General features: G+C 35.2%; 1 protein-coding gene across 3 annotated transcripts; it reads right to left on the bottom strand.

The window, feature by feature from the left end:
* Window positions 1-2,438: 2,438 nt before the first annotated feature.
* LOC127977254 (uncharacterized) lies at window positions 2,439-9,390 on the bottom strand. 3 transcript variants are annotated; one of them, XM_052582039.1, is made up of 11 exons: window positions 8,483-9,390; window positions 7,848-8,122; window positions 7,168-7,363; window positions 6,420-6,591; window positions 6,281-6,326; window positions 6,081-6,241; window positions 5,835-5,906; window positions 5,114-5,176; window positions 4,795-4,859; window positions 3,440-3,486; window positions 2,439-2,556 (listed from the first exon to the last, which is right to left on the bottom strand). In XM_052582039.1, the coding sequence occupies exons 3-11, from the start codon at window positions 7,360-7,362 to the stop codon at window positions 2,508-2,510; spliced, it is 870 nt and encodes a 289-aa protein (XP_052437999.1). In that variant the 5' UTR covers window position 7,363; window positions 7,848-8,122; window positions 8,483-9,390; the 3' UTR covers window positions 2,439-2,507. The 3 variants fall into 3 exon arrangements, with proteins under 3 accessions (XP_052437999.1, XP_052437997.1, XP_052437998.1); XM_052582037.1 differs by having other exon boundaries at window positions 6,081-6,326; XM_052582038.1 differs by lacking the exon at window positions 8,483-9,390 and having other exon boundaries at window positions 6,081-6,326; window positions 7,848-8,313.
* Window positions 9,391-15,140: the final 5,750 nt, after the last annotated feature.

Here is a 15,140-nt window from a genome sequence, read left to right as displayed (position 1 = left end):
AGTCCACTTTGCAGGCAATATCCTCTTTTATGGTCCCCAGAGGGATGCCTTGAGTTCAAATGCTTCACACATAAGACTTAAAATATTATTTTATCATACACCCAACATATTAAACACAAACAAAGTAAGATGTAGCCAGATTGAAACACATCAAAGCCACAGTCTATTGCTCATCTTTCAACCTACACACAACGCATTATATCATGAAGCTATTGCACAACCACTGCAGCTTAAAGCAACATTATTTACTTTTTTTTAATTGAGGTAGGTTTAAATTAGAGCTCATACTTGCAGAGTTGTAAAAAGGTAGCAAAAATTTTACTCAAGTGAAAGTACAAGTTTACTCAATTAAAAGAGAACGAAAAATGCAATGGCACAGGTCAAACATGTATATTTAGTTCAACAACAACAATTAAAATGAAACAGTGTGGTTTTAATTCTAGAGTCCTAGAATTAAAACATACAACGTTAAAGTTTTTAAAGGCCACTTTATATGTTTTGTCTATTCAACAATGTCACTGCTAAAAGGACAATTCATCTTTTAAATGTTTGTTTGGGGCATTTAGAGATTTAACACATTTTGATAAAGAATTATTTGTGACCAATTAGATTAATGAGAAAAGCATGTAATTATTAAGATTAAAAAAACTATTCACTGACAGTCCTAATTCCTACTTAATGATTCACTTAATGACATTGTAAATACAACTTATCCACCACCTGATAAAAACATCACTAAACATGAACAATTAATTTAGCATATAATGTTTATCTAAACACTTTTTTGGAGATTTGTAACATTTAATAAAAAAAATTCCACCAAAAAATTATCATCACAGATTTTATTTGCACTCAGTTTTGTGCATTCAGCTAATAATATAACATAGCTATTGGCTATATAAAAACAGAACAAATTATCAATAAACCTTTTTGGGCGGGAAAATGCAACTTTGCTATATCTTTTGAAGCCAGACATTTACCTGAACTTTTGAAGCCAGACATTTACCTGATGAAAGTCATAATTGAAGTAGAAATATGTGTGTTTGATGCATGAAAACAATGATCATAAGTTCTCACGTCAGGCACACGTTTGAGCGTCTGTTTACCATATTTAATGTGCATAAGATAATGTAAAAATATAATGTACTTTTCAAGATGAAATAAAATTGTAAGGAGTAAAAAGTAGTTGTTTCTTCAGAAATATAATCAAGTTCAAGTAGTCAGTTTAAACTGTACTTGAGTGAAGTACAAATCCCCCAAAATAATACTTACCTGTAAGTACAGTAATCAAGTAAAATTACTCAAGTATTTTACACCTATGCATACTTGGCATGGAGAATAAAAACAAAACCGAGTTATGGTTAGAATAAGTGGGGACTGAGTGTATTTTATGTATAATGCAACATTTTCCTGATAATTAAGATCAGAAGCCTTTGATCATGAAGACATGAGGCCCACATTGCACAACCAGGCCTTAGATTTCCTACCACTGTCATGGGCCTTAGTAAACCGGCCCACAGTCAAGTCATTCAGTGTGAACAGATTGAGGTCCTTAGTGTCCTGGAATGCTCCCTATTGTCAGGGTAACATAGGAAACCTACCTCTCTCCCTGGTTTTATGACAAGAAAACATTAGACTTTAAAATTATATTGATGGCCAAGCTGGAATTGTTTCTGGCTTTAACAGTTTCCCAGGCTCATGTCTCCGGTCTTTCTGATCTCTTAAGTCTGATCACTTTATGTCATGCACATACTGTATGTTGATTGTTGACACAGAGGAAGGATGAGATTATTTGTGAAATTTGACACCAATCTGTCTTTGTATGAGGCAAAGGATATGAAAAAATGGCCTGAGCCTGAAAAATCATTGCTGACCTAGGTACCATTGATGAAAATTGATAAATGTGCCTCTTCTCTTCATTGGGAATGTTTAAAATGTCTTAAGAACTCTCATAATTGATCTGAACAGACAACCATGAGAACAAAAACAAACAGTGTTGTATGCTAGCGATCAGAGGTAAAAAAGGATTCAGTAATACATCCTGTCACCAGGAATAGGAGCCCATTTACTTTGCTCCAAAATTACCATCAATACTAACTAAAATTTTCATCATAAGTTAGTATAATGCCAATTTGGTACTTGTTCTGGTTGCCTTGGCTTTAGATTTTTTTAGTTGCTAAGATTGGCTTGCTAATCTGCCTTAAGGTGGACGAGGATGTAATTTTCTTCTAAAAAGAAACTTTGTTGTATTATTTTCCTGTTATCACTGTGAAGCTGCTTTGATACAATCTGTATTGTAAAAAGTGCTATAAGCTGTAAATAAAGGTGACTTGACTGTCACTACATGCAACTTTCGTCTCACTTTTCCCATCAAATACAGCACAAAGTCATGACACATTAATTATTCAGTGCAGTCAATGATTGACAGACAAATCATAAAATGTAACAATAGTGAATTTAATTATTGAGAAATATATACAAAACAAATAGTAAAACAGTATTAGTCATCAGGCGAATTTGCTGGCCGGCTCCCAGGTGTCCTCCCAGACTCTGCCACTGTAAAGAGTCCAAAAGTCATCTTACACACAGCATATACAGTACAGCTCACAACTAGTCTTCTGGCTCAAGTTTGAAGATATGTCATCTAAAATAAAGGTTTACCCTTTTTCTGTGGGATAATTTATTTTGGTTTATTTTATATGGTGTTTGTCAAGCATCAGTCATTTTGTTCAAGTGAAAACTGGACTCAGTCGCTTGGACACAGTCATCCCTACAGTCAACCATTTTTAAATGGTTAAGCCATTTTAAAATCGGCTTAACCGTGTTGCTATACAAATACTCACCACAACGGTGTGGGAACAGAAATGTGATTAAAGGCCTCTATGTCGGCCGCAGAGGGGGTCAGCAAAGACGCAATGGCACAACAAAGGCATCTGCGTCACATCTACATTTAACTATGAATTGGGCTTAAGACCCCCTCAGAGCTGAAGTGGACTAGAAAGTGATCTGCATCATCTCTAAGTGAACTCATAATGTGAACACAAAGAAAGAGTTGTTCACAGGCCTTTTAAATTGGACTACATTTGGTTCATAATGGGAGGTTTCACTTTGTAAAAAGAACTGTATGCTGTTTATCTAACTGTACAGCAAACACTTTATAAAATAGCCCAAACAGAGTTAGCAAATGTATGGGGCAAACAGGTTAGAATGTATTTGCTTCAGATGTCATATGACCAAACTTGAGCCAGATGACTACTTGAAGGCTGGTGTGCACATGTTCTCATGTGTTTAGTTCAGTTCACTTAGATAGTTCTTTGTGCCCAAAACAATTAGCGGTCCCACTTTTACTTCAAAATTCACTTTGAAGGCTGAAAGTTACCAGGTTTTAAAACACTAAGACTGTGTAGCTATTGACTAAATTACATCAGCCATCACTTACCAGGAAGAGCAAGGTAGCCAACGCACTTTCACCTCTGCTGCCTTCCCCTGCAGAAACATGCACACACACACACACACACACACACACACACACACACACACACACACACACACACACACACACACACACACAATCAATTTAGTGAAGTTACTGTAATGGTTTTACCATTCAAATAATGATGTTTTTACTTAGCTCTCTATACTGCTGTTCTTACTTGGAACATCATTAAGTTGACAAGAGTACTTATGTATTTTTTGTAAGCTCAATAAAAAATAAGAATATGCTGTTGCATTCTATTTGCATTGTTGTTTTTGTTTAGGATTTACAGTATGTCCCTTACAAAAAATAAGTTAATTCAAGTTTTCTATTAGTATACTTATTTTAAACAAACAATAAAAAAAAGTATACTTTATGCTTAAATTTTATAATTCTCAAAAATATACTTTATGTACTTTGTAGAAATACAATTATTACACTTAAGTGTACTTGACTTATACTGAGAGAAAAGTCCAATTATATTTGGCCTTTACTTGTACTCTATCTTTTGATCGAGATATACTTAAACGTATAATTAAGTATTCAAAGTATAATTGGCTTTTAGTTTTGTTAACGGTTTTTATCGAGTAGCCTATTAAATAAACTTTTTTTCTTTACATAGTTTTCATATACAGTCTTATGAAACTTGTGAAAATATCATTTAGAATATTGATATAAAACAGATATGTTTCTTATTCAGCATATCTGAAATTTTGTCTAGGCTAGTCCACTGGCATCAGTACATCAGAATTTACTTTAATTGTACTTTACTCTTTCCCCACCATTGACTGAATTTTCCAGCTATCAATGTTTTCACTGTCATACGATAGGATCCGCTATGGCACATAATTTAGTACAGAAACTAAACAAACGAGAAGAAAAAGCTGAACCAAGTGATAGTAAATTACTCACACAAATGTAAAATAACATGATCATCAAATATTAAACAGCTTGTAATTCAAAACTGCTTAAAACTGCTTGATCATCGTTCTGAATCTAATCAAGTCGCAGTCTTTAACACAAATTTGATTTTCTCAAATTCTTTGTTTAAAATGTTGCCTTTATGAAACTTACAGACATTCAAGTGTGGACAAAAAAGAAAGCATGAAGCTAATAAAATGTTATTAAAGTTAAAGTACAGTTAAATGTATACTTCATAAAATTAACTTGAAGTATACTTTTTTTTCTTGTGAGAGGGTTGATAGTTGAAAAAGTTTGATACCTACTGCTTAGTTTCTGTTTTGTCACATTTGGATTGAAAGATGAGACAATATGAGATAATCAGACAGCCTAATGAAAAATATGGTTCTACATCTTACCCCATTCATCCGTCTTTCCAATATTTTATCATATGGATAAATTGTCTGTCGACTGCATTTGCAACCTTAAATGACAAAGGCAAAAAAAAAACTTTGGTTCACTTCAAATGGGTCTGAGTTTGATTGAGGTGTTCATATATGAATCACTGTTCTTAGTTCACTTTGAGGGCTGAAAGAGACCAAGTGTGAATACACCCTGAGTTTGGTCCAATTAAAAGGGGGCTACATGCAGAAACAACTTTACACCCAATGATATACACATGGGGTACAAAGAATAGAAACAAATATACACAATGGGGTGCAAATAATGTCTACTTGCTTTTTGTTTTCTTCTTTTTGGCCAGGGTCGAGGGTGGGGCTTGTGTGGCTCCTGTACCTGTGGCTTAAGGTGCAAGGGGAAAAGATTAAGAATTATATATTCAGTATCTTGGAGAAGTGGCTTAATTAATAGAAGGGGGTGAAATTCACATTGGTAAACTTATTTTATATTAAAGCTGCGGTAGGTAACTTTTGACGCTTAATAAACAGAACTGCTTGCGTGTTGCGGAAGAACATCGTAGCCGGAACTACTTCTCTCTGTTTATGTCTATGAAGAATCACAAAGGTACTGGGTTACTCCGCCGCGGTACCCCCGAAGCAATCTAAAATAGTCCGAATATAAACACTTATTATAGGTGCACCCTAGTGATTCAGGACGAGCTAAAAACACGGTTTGGAAAACGGATTCATGATGTACTCGCTTATTATATACATTTTTCTACATTTTGAACACAAACAAAGTTACGGACCGCAGCTCTGATTGGTTATTTTTTACCGGGAGCGGATGACTTTTTGCAAATGGCGATAGGACACTGGGAGGAGCCAGAGGAGCTTGATTTTTTCACAAATTATCTGTCTCATATTCTACTGTCAGGACATAATGACAGGTTTAACAAATATGTAAAAAAATATATTTTTACAAAAGTTACCTTCTGCAGCTTTAATACAATGATTACAAAACCATGGGGCCAATTTACAGATGGGGTGCAAGGCAAGATTACTTTGTCTTTTCTTTAGTTGAGGTTGGATGGATGGTGGGGCTTGTCTGTCTTGGCCTGGGCTGGATGGTGGGGCTTAAGGTGCAAGGGAAAAAGGTTGAGAATTTTATATTCAGTATCTTGGAGGAGTGGCTTAATTAGTTAAAAGAGGTGAAATTCTCCATTTGTAACTTGTTTTATATTGTGCAGTAATTGCAAAAAAAAACATAGGACAAATTTACAGATGTGGTGGAATGCAAGCTTACTTACTTTGTCTTTTCCTTGGTGGTAGAAGCTCCACATGCTGCTGAGCCTGAGAGACGATTGGACATAGTTCAAGTGTAATCAGTTGGTGGTCTTGTGGGATTAGCTGGTCTAGGGGCTGGTCTTGCTGGGGCTGGTCTAGGGGCTGGTCTTGCTGGGGCTGGTCTAGGGGCTGGTCTTGCTGGGGCTGGTCTAGGGGCTGGTCTTGCTGGGGCTGGTCTAGGGGCTGGTCTTGCTGGGGCTGGGACACATCTGTTGTGAAGATAGCAAAAATATGACTTCAGTACAAATTGTCAAAGAAATCAACGACAAACACTAATGAACTATACATAAAACTTATCTTACCATCCAGTTTGATCATGAAGTCATATGCCCTCTTCATGCTGGTTAAGAAACGTGTGTTGTTCTGTGTCGGTGGCAGATGCGTTACTACATCTGCCATCAATTTTCCTGTGCCCTTGTGCCTCTGGCTGATAAATAATATGGGCATATAACCCAAGGCAGAAAGTTTTTGGACCTGAAATGAAACAAAGTAATTAACACATTTCCAATATATTTTGTTGCTACATTACTACATATATGGCAGTCCATTTACTATTTACAGTTTGCTTGGTGTACTACTTGATTCATAGCTCATCCCTATCCCTAGTCCCTGCCATCAGTTACACAAGTATTTTAAGATAAGTATAAGTCTAGAATATTACCTACTTATGTACATACACCAATGCATTTTCAATATTTTTTTCACAACAGAAGTACACCTGCATATTGTGTATTGGGAGCTTTTTGGCAAACTGTTTATCAGAGCAGCTTGAATGTGATGTACATTTATCACTTGAGTGTCATGTGTTGCAAAATAAATTTAATAGGGATGTATGGTGTGGTTTTTAAAGTGACTGTCTCTCTAAAATTTCATACTGACAAGATGTGCCAACTTCCAACATCCAGGCACGCATGTGAAGCTTGATACATAGCACACAGCATGGCTGCTATGTCTTCTATCCATCAACAAACAAGGTACCAAATATTGTATGTACTTTAGGCTTAATATTGATTATCACTCAATAAATGAAGCATGAGCATTTTTACTTACAGCTATTTGGGCAGAGGCCACCACCCGAGATGCATTTTTGTTTTTGATGACCCTCTGGCCCCAGTCATCATTAATTTTTGCAGTTTTCAATAACCGCTTGCTTGGCAGTGTGGCAAAACAAGCACTGCAGGTTTTGCGGTTAGCCTGCTGACGGACCTGGCAGCTTGGGCAAGGCCTGAATTTTGGCTTTGTCATTCTGAAATGTACACCCATATAAAAAATATAAATATTAAAAATCATACAGGGATCCAAACACACATGAGTACAAGACAGAGCTAGTCAATCTATTAGCATGTGTCATACAGCAGTAGGCTTTGCTTAACGTATCACTTTTCTAACATTATCAAAGGTAATATATTAGATCTGGAAGTTTGCAAACTGGCAAATTATCTAAGTGCAGAAAAACTATGAAACATAAAGATGCCAAGCGAGCTGTTTGCTTTCCTGTAGTCATAAAACATCTTTGAATACCGGCATTCCTCACAAAACTTAAGTTTGATTTACTTAGACTTCATGCAAACAGCAATATTATCTTATAGGTTGGCCTATATTGTGCAGACTCCTGCAAATTTAATATGGTGCAATAATCAGGTATTATATGCCAGTCTCTATCCATTAAATTGGTATATTGTGCACTTAAAACAACACCAACAAATTAATCTATATTCTTTGATCCCGACCTTTACACTTTCAGTTGATTAAAGTGACTGAAGAAGAGGCAGCAACCCAGTTCCTCCGTCCCTCTAAAAAACAACCACCACTCAGATGGTAGGGGAGAGAGTCAGGGATGGAGAGAGAGTGAGAGATAGAGATAGAGTGTGAGAGAGAGAGAGAGAGAGAAATAACAAGACAATAAAAAAATACAAATAAGACAATAAACAAGACAAATGTGGCTCTTAGAAGTGCCTAATGTAATGAGGTGCTGTTTTTTTTCAAAGGACAGGGATTAAGGAATCTGCAGAAAAAGAGAAGAACAAATCAAAAAAATAGTAGATCACCAAACTACATATTATAATGGATGGATAAACAAACAGGAATAACACACACACACACACACACACACACACACACACACACAGAGAGAGAGATACGGTATATATATATTTATATATCGCAATAATCCATTAATAAGCATTTATACGTTCAAAATAAGTTTATTAATAGATTGTATACACACACACACACCATGTTTTTTTAATATATATATATATATATATATATATATATATATATATATATATATATATTCGTAATTGTATTAATTTTGGACGTTTAAATGCCTATTCATTTCTCTTGCTTGTTGTAAGTGACTTACCGTGGTGGAATCGCGCTGGGCAATGGTTTCTGTGATGGTCGCGCACAGTGACGCGCTGCACAAAATTGCGCCAAAATATAAATTATAATGAAAAAGTACAGTCTTAATATTTTATATCCTCGCTCAAAATTTTAAAGGGGTCAGCAGAAATGTCTAAGGAAACATGGGTATATGTTAGCAATTACATTTTAACACATCACGCCCCAGAATGCATCCATCTCTTTGCCAAAGGATATGTCCATATTAAGTAATATAAACATTTCCGCAGCAGGCTATTTATCACAACTTCATAATTAGTATTGAGATGAAAGGTCTATAAAAGTATGCTATTGGTATTTTTTTGTTGTTGAGGTGTTATTTTTATTTATTTATTTTTGGTCGCAAAAAAAACAAAAAAAAAAAACAAAGCAGGCTCACTATACACTATAAGCCATTGCAAATATACCATCGACAATTAAAAATATCCCACTTAAATTAAGGCATGTTTAAGCCTAAAGCAAATATGCAGTCCTGCAATTATGCCATTTTAATGTAGCCCAAAATTATATTAAAAAAGAAAAAAGGCGTGATTCCGATTTAGAACAGGGTTTCTGCTCCAATAAAATATATGGTCACTTCACCAATTAATGATTGTAACAGTATTTGCGCAGCATGCTACTGCAAAATACATTAACATAATATTAGCAGCATTAAAATTAATCGCCTGAAACCATACTTTCCAGCGCAGAAAAACCGCTAGATGGATAAGCCAGGTTCGTCAAAATCCAAAGATGAGGGATTTGCATTCAAATATCGGACGACCCTCCTCTACGTTGTCAAGTGACGAATAGGGGGTACCCTCAACGTTGCTTATGGACGTGAGGGGGAAATGACCAAACGGCAGTATGTGACGAATAGGGGTGAGACTGTGTTGGAATGAGATATACCACAGTATCCATGTCCCCTCCAGTTGACTAGCACTCCCTTAGCTGGGAACAGGCCTTGTCCCAATAACACTAGGACACATTACCTAAAGGTCTGTGTTGCCATCTGGTGTTCAGTGCATATATATATCATGACATCATACTTTCAAGCAATCAAATTCCTAAAAGTGCTTTTATCTATAAATATGCATCTTTATTGGACTGTAACTGCCATCAATTAGTGTTTTGAATGCAACATTTTTAAACATTGACATGTGGTGTCCCTGATTTGTAATATTTGTTAATGTACATGTATCTGTATCTGTGTGTGAGTGTGTATTCCTCTCTTAGGGTTTAAAATGCAGGAATCTGGGGGTTGCAATTGAACATGGTCACAGTCTGCGTTCATCTTGCATGCGTTCCCGAATCCTTCGGCGCGTGTCTTCAGCAGCCCGCCCACTGTTAGGATGTCGTCTCCTTGGTTACTATTATAATTATCACACAGACCACACGTTTTCCCAGCATAGGCTGGGTTTAGCTGCAAACACACACACACACACACACACACATATGCTCACATATTAAGTTTGCAGCACGGGAGTATTTGATACTTGTCCCAGATTCGGCACACACAGACTCTATATTATGTACATGGGAAGTATTTCTGGATTATTTTCATCACGTAAAGCTCCCAGCATTCTCAGACACACAACATCTGATCCAGACTGCTGGAAATTCCAGCTAAAACCTGTTTTGGTGATTGAAAGAGGCTGTTTGGCAGAATGTTCACGCTGGTCTTTTCCATACATGAAAATAAATGGAAACAGAGGCCATCAAGCGTCAAAAGATTACAAGAAAACACCATAAAACTGATATCATATTTATTACAAAAGTGGTACATTACATTTACATTAAATTTACATTTAGCAGCAATTATTATCCAAAGCGAATTACAGTGCATTCAGGTTATATAATTATTATTCTTTTTTTACCTGTATGTGTGTTCCCTGGGAATTGCACCCACAACATTTTGCGCAGTTAACGCAATGCTCTGCTACTGAGCTGCAGGAACATATTATCTAATGGTATTCTAATGTAAATATATGGCAATATACTATATTATTATTTTTACTATTATATAAAACAATACAAATTTAGGTTTTTCCTCACACACGGCAATCAAATGACTTCAGAAGATTTGAAATACAGTGCACAAGTAATATGCACTGCACTACTTTTGTACATTTATGGTGCTTTTATTTTTCAAATTACTCAGGAGTTTGACAGCCTCAGTCAATATTCCTTTTTATTCTGTGGTATAGAGGAGTCAGAATTTATTTTTCTATTTCATGGAAAAAATTAAGTCTCACAGGTTTGGAATGATATGAGAGTAAATAAATGATAACCACTTTTATTTTGGTAGTGTGTATATATATATATATATATATATATATATATATATATATATATATACTATTATAGTATTTATTAACATTTTGAATCATGCTTTCAATTTTAATATTTTCATTTCTTTTGTTTAATTTTAGGATTCATTTTGTTAGTTTTGTACATTTTTAATTTTAGCTGTAATTTTATTTTATTTTTATTTTTATTTTAATTTTTTTTAAATTTTATTTATTTTAAAATTCAGCTTTGCATTGCAGGAATAAATTACATTATAAAAGTATATTAAAATAGAAAACCATTATTTAAAATTGCAATAATATTTCACAATATTACTGTTGTTTCTGTATTTTGGATCAAATAAATGTAGACTTGTTGTGCAGAAGAGAGTTCTTTTGAAAACATTAAAAATCCTTGATCCCAAACTTTTGAATGGGAGTGTGCAGTGTGTGTTCTTTGTAATTATTAATGATATTTACTAGCAATTTCTGAGTGATAATTTTTTTTACATTTTAGACATTTTTTCCCTTCAGTCTAGAATCTTTTTAGTTTTTTTTTGACATTCCAGTTTCCAAAAAAAAAAAAATTCAGTTTATCATGCACATTTGAATTCACCTTCAGTTAGCAATCCATAAGCATATATTTTGAATAGGATATTTGCCATTTGCTCCTTGTGACGGCATCCCATCAACAGAGAGGTGAAGCTCGAAGAATTCTCCCAGAAACAAAGTCACTCCTTTCCTCTTTCCATGAGAGAAATCACCAAGACACCGTAAACATGTACACAAAAGCAGGCATTTAATCATCTTGACAGTGTACAAACTCTGCCATAGCTTGTTTAATTCATGAAAACCTGTGTTTTTGTGTGTGACTGGCCTTTACCCAGTATTGAGAAGCTTCTGTGTTGGCTGTCTCCCGCCAGCATGTAGCTGCAGTCTCCAGGGAACTCATAAATCACACTGTCAAATGTGTGTATGTGTGACCAGACCCCTCCACTGACACCAACCCTACAGAGAAAAGAGGTAAAGAGAGTCAAGCACTTGCACACTTGTTTATAATCAAAGCAACAACTAATGTTTAAAAGTTAGGGGTCGGTAAGATTTTAAAAGCAACCAAGTCTGCATTTATTTGATCAAAAATATCATAAAAAATAATAATAATAATATTGAAAAATATAATTAAAGCTTTAAATAATTGTTTAATATTTTAATATGAAAAGTATGTAATTAAATGAATGTAATTTATTATTGTGATGGTAAAGCTGAATTTTCAGTCTCAACTAATCCTTTCAAAATCATTCTAATATGCTGTTTTGCTGCTCAAGAATAACATATTCTTATATTATTAATATAATTATTATGTTGAAAGATTACTATCTTTGTTAAAGCCGTGATATCTTTTTTTTATTAGGATTTAATTGTGAATAAAAAAAATTTGGTAACACCTTATTTAAAGCCTATATACTTAATGCGTTAAAAAATAGTAATGCACCTTATAATGCATTATAATGCATTCACTATCAATTCAGTGTTACACTATGCATTTTAAATTTGGTAATAATTATTTCTGACAAGATATAATGTATTACAGTGCACATTATGCATTATTATAATGCATTGTACTCTATAATAACCCTTTATAATGTATTAATGACTTTAAATAAAATTTTACAAAAAGTGTTTATTTAAAATGTGTTATTTTGTTATTATGACTTATGGGGAATTTAATGCATCCTTGCTGAATAAAAGTAAAAAATAAAAATAAAAAAAGCATGTTCAAAACTAACCTAAAAAAATTCAAGATGAAAACCTACAGGATTCTGCTCCATCCTTTCCATCTGCACAGTTACATCTGATTAAAGAAAGAGAAAGAAATCATAAGAGACTTAGTCCAGTTGGTAATCAGAATACCCTAGAAAGCATGTAGTGCATTGCAATGTTTAGGCACTCTATACTTTTTTCCTGAAAATGTAAATGCACTAATTGAAATGTCTAATGCACAATTGCTGGCTTCAACAATACATTGAAGAGAGCATTTGGAGGTTTCATTTAGTGAACAATAATGGCATAAGCTAAAACAAAGGTTCAGGTGGAAGTGAGAAACAAAGCAGAAATTCTGAGCACCAAAAACTCTGTCTGAGAGTTTTAGAGAAGTCGTATTCCATATAGACGGCACAGAAAGAATGCTGTTATTCTTAAGCATGAGCTTAGACAAAGTCCTTTAAGATGAGTCATGTCACTCTGCGGCCATCTTTGAAATGCCTCTCAGACATGCAAGTGCAACTCCTATTGGTTTGAATGGGGAAACATCAAATTCTCCAAAACTGTTCACTAAGCTTATGATTAAATTTAATATTTGAAATCACCAAAGAATTCTGACAACAATTCTGCTTATTTTCTAAGGCTAGACAAGCAAGTGCACATGTGCAGTCTTAAGCTCAGGTCTCAGAGCGCTGACTGCTTCTATAGCAACCAGATGCTTCTAACGGCAGCTGCAGTGATGCACTGACTTTACCGATAAGCAATTGGCTCTTTCATTAAGTAGGTGGGCTTCCTGCGAGTGAGCAGACATATTGAGTGTTGCATTTTTCCCCATTCAAAACTATACGAGTGACATGTCTTGGGTATTCTATAGTCTTTGGCTTAGGATGGGAAAACGAGCGTAATATATATTTACAAACATGCACTGGAAATACCCATGCATGGCTAAACATCAAAACATAAGCCTTAAACAACCAAACAGATGTCCACGGCTAATACAAGGATTTGAAATAATCACAGAAAAAAATGCATATTGTAATGCATATTCAGGACAGCGTGCTGGTAGTGTAACACCTGTTACCTTTGACCTCTGACCTCTGCCCAGCTGCAGGCTCCCAGCAACAGGTTCTCTGAAGCACTTTGCTGTGCAAGGTCTTTACTGTCCAGTGTCTCACAATCCTGAAGACATGACTGGAACCCAGTCCTAGAAGAAAAGAAACGCTTTATAAGAACAAGAGAGGGAGAGATGGTGTGATTCCTGTTTTTAAACTCAGAGAGGACAATAGGAGGAAGTCTGGGCATTGGAGGAACCGAAGGATTAGTCTGGAAGTGAAGACAGATAAGACAAACCAACAGAGGACCTTAGAGCCAAGCTAAACAGCATACACATGCACACAAACTGCAGCATATGCAGTGAGTTCACAGCCTCTGTGATGTAACCCGTCTGTAAAACTGAAAGATTAACTGTTGGAAAAACCTTACTGCAGCGGTGTATTCAGAGCATGTTCACATGAACTCCATTCATTATTAATATGGCTTTTGACATGCTATCATTCTTTGTTGTTCCCGAACTTGCTGGCAAAAACATGTCCTACATCAAATCCTTGCTTCAGGACCCAAACTGTACAGTACATTTGACATTAAGTGGCGACCCAACACAGCACTGAAAAGTAAATTAAAACAATGCCCAACAATTATGCTAATATATAGTAACATAAAATAGACTGAATAGGAAAATGTACATATGAACATTTACTCACCCTTAGGTCATCCAAGATGTAGATGAGTTTGTTTCTTCATCGGAACATATTTGGAGAAATTTAACATTACATCAGTTGCTCATGGGTGGATACTCTGCAGTGAATGGGTGCCATCTGAATGAGAGTCCAAACAGCTGATAAAAGCATCACAATAATCCACAAGTAATCAGTGTGACTCCAGTCTATACATGAATGCTTTGTAAAGTAAGAAGCTGCATGTTTAAATCCATCAAGACATTTAACCTTAAACTGTTGTTTTTTGGCTTAAATACCCAAAGTAGTCCATCATAATGCTGTCCATCCCCTGAAGAAAGGATGGCCCAAAAGTCCATCCCCTTTTGTCCTCTCGCATCAAAATCCACCAACAAATTTGTTTAGAACTTTTCTGGACTGTTTGCAAATAGTCCTTGATTTGTGCATACTTCTCACCTGATTCAGAAAAAACTTATTATTATTCTTTTTTACAGAAAGGTGTATTATGGATTATTTGGCAGAATACAGTCGAGTTGAGGGATGCACGGTATATAAAGTTAATAGTCCTAAGGAGAGAGAGAGAGAGAGAGACATATGTTATTGAGCTTTTACTCTCCGTCACAACCATACTTAATAAGCAGTGTAAATGAGGACATACTTTAGACTTGTCTAAATGTAAAGTTAATTATAAACACTACTAACCCAGCCCTATATTTCTGTATGTATTCTGGCACATTCCAGATCTCCATTCATCAGATATAAAACGTGTGTGGATGTTTATGACTGTTTATTCTGGATTATGAAATCATGTGTGTGGGAACTGTGAGTCAATGAGAGCTGCTGTGGTGCTTCACTTGGT

Source organism: Carassius gibelio, chromosome B18 (genome assembly GCF_023724105.1).
Source record: "Carassius gibelio isolate Cgi1373 ecotype wild population from Czech Republic chromosome B18, carGib1.2-hapl.c, whole genome shotgun sequence".
Taxonomy (NCBI): Eukaryota; Metazoa; Chordata; class Actinopteri; order Cypriniformes; family Cyprinidae; genus Carassius; species Carassius gibelio.
Note: the sequence above shows the minus strand (reverse complement) of the source record. Positions and strands in the feature narration are given on the sequence as shown.

Coding starts and splice junctions, on each gene's coding strand:
- LOC127977254 (XM_052582037.1), bottom strand. CDS start 7,362: ATGACAAAGCCAAAATTCAGGCCTTGCCCAAGCTGCCAGGTCCGTCAG. Junction 6,327..6,419: donor CTTCATGATCAAACTGGATG/GTAAGATAAGTT, acceptor TCTTCACAACAG/ATGTGTCCCAGCCCCAGCAA. Junction 5,177..5,834: donor TCAACTAAAGAAAAGACAAA/GTAATCTTGCCT, acceptor TTGCACCTTAAG/CCACAGGTACAGGAGCCACA.